The sequence below is a fragment of the Grammomys surdaster genome, unplaced genomic scaffold, assembly GCF_004785775.1.
Source record: "Grammomys surdaster isolate TR1022 unplaced genomic scaffold, NIH_TR_1.0 126118, whole genome shotgun sequence".
In the NCBI taxonomy this organism is placed as follows: Eukaryota; Metazoa; Chordata; class Mammalia; order Rodentia; family Muridae; genus Grammomys; species Grammomys surdaster.
Window position 1 is genome coordinate 3,322,882 of NW_021620926.1, and position 974 is coordinate 3,323,855.

The 974-nt window shown below is 41.7% G+C and overlaps 1 protein-coding gene across 1 annotated transcript; it reads left to right on the forward strand.

Annotated features, from left to right (window-relative positions):
* The first annotated feature begins 407 nt into the window (after positions 1-407).
* Positions 408-974, forward strand: LOC114611597 (keratin-associated protein 6-5). Its single transcript, XM_028756311.1, has one exon. It carries the CDS (start codon positions 421-423, stop codon positions 655-657), a length of 237 nt encoding a protein of 78 aa, XP_028612144.1. The 5' UTR covers positions 408-420; the 3' UTR covers positions 658-974.

Sequence of the window (974 nt, forward strand, 5' to 3'; positions counted from 1 at the left end):
TGATTCAAAGAGAAGGTATGGCTTTTGTAGAATTGAGATACAAAACAAATTTTGACTAAGGAAGTGTCACATCAGCATATAGTATAGTATTAGAAGGTTAAAATGGAAGCATCATTTGGGTCACAATTCTCTAGCTATTAGTGCATGTGATGTACACTACTACTTTGGAACCCTAAACTAGACAAAGAATGTTCACATGAGATATGAAGCCAAGCAAGCTTCTTTAATGGCTGTGAAGTATTTTCACAATGGAAACAACAAAATAATTAGACTAGTCATAAAATTAGCCAATAGCATGGGTGCAGGGTGGACTCCACCCACACGGAGAGAATATAAAAGGGCTTCCCTACAGGCAGAAGTATACAGACTCAAGTCACCTACACTCCTCTCTACCCAAGAACAACCTCAACAACCAACACCATGTGTGGCTACTACGGAAACTACTATGGCGGCAGAGGCTATGGCTGCTGTGGCTATGGAGGCCTGGGCTATGGCTATGGAGGCCTGGGCTGTGGCTATGGCTCCTACTATGGCTGTGGCTACCGTGGACTGGGCTGTGGCTATGGCTATGGCTGTGGCTATGGCTCACGCTCTCTCTATGGCTGTGGCTATGGCTGTGGCTCTGGCTATGGATCTGGGTTTGGCTACTACTACTGAAGACACAATAGAAGACTCTAAGCTTCTTCTAACTGTGATGTCCGGATTTTGCCACTCTTCACCTCGTATATTCTAAGTCTCCTGCTTACATACTGATGATGTAAATTACAGGTTTCCGATATAAGTTTACTGAAGTCTTGGTTCCTTCTGTGTCTAAAATGTCCAATTAATCATTTTGAAAATTTGTTTTAAAAAGTGGAAGAATGTGAAATGCATAGTCTGTGTGCCTAAATTGTCATTCATTGTGATGATTCTGTCACAGATCCTTTTGGATTTTAACCAAGAGGATTTTCTCTTTCCCCAATAAACTTATTCAA

Bases quoted from the DNA above. Each gene is read 5' to 3' on its own strand.
- LOC114611597 (XM_028756311.1), top strand. From the start codon at position 421: ATGTGTGGCTACTACGGAAACTACTATGGCGGCAGAGGCTATGGCTGC.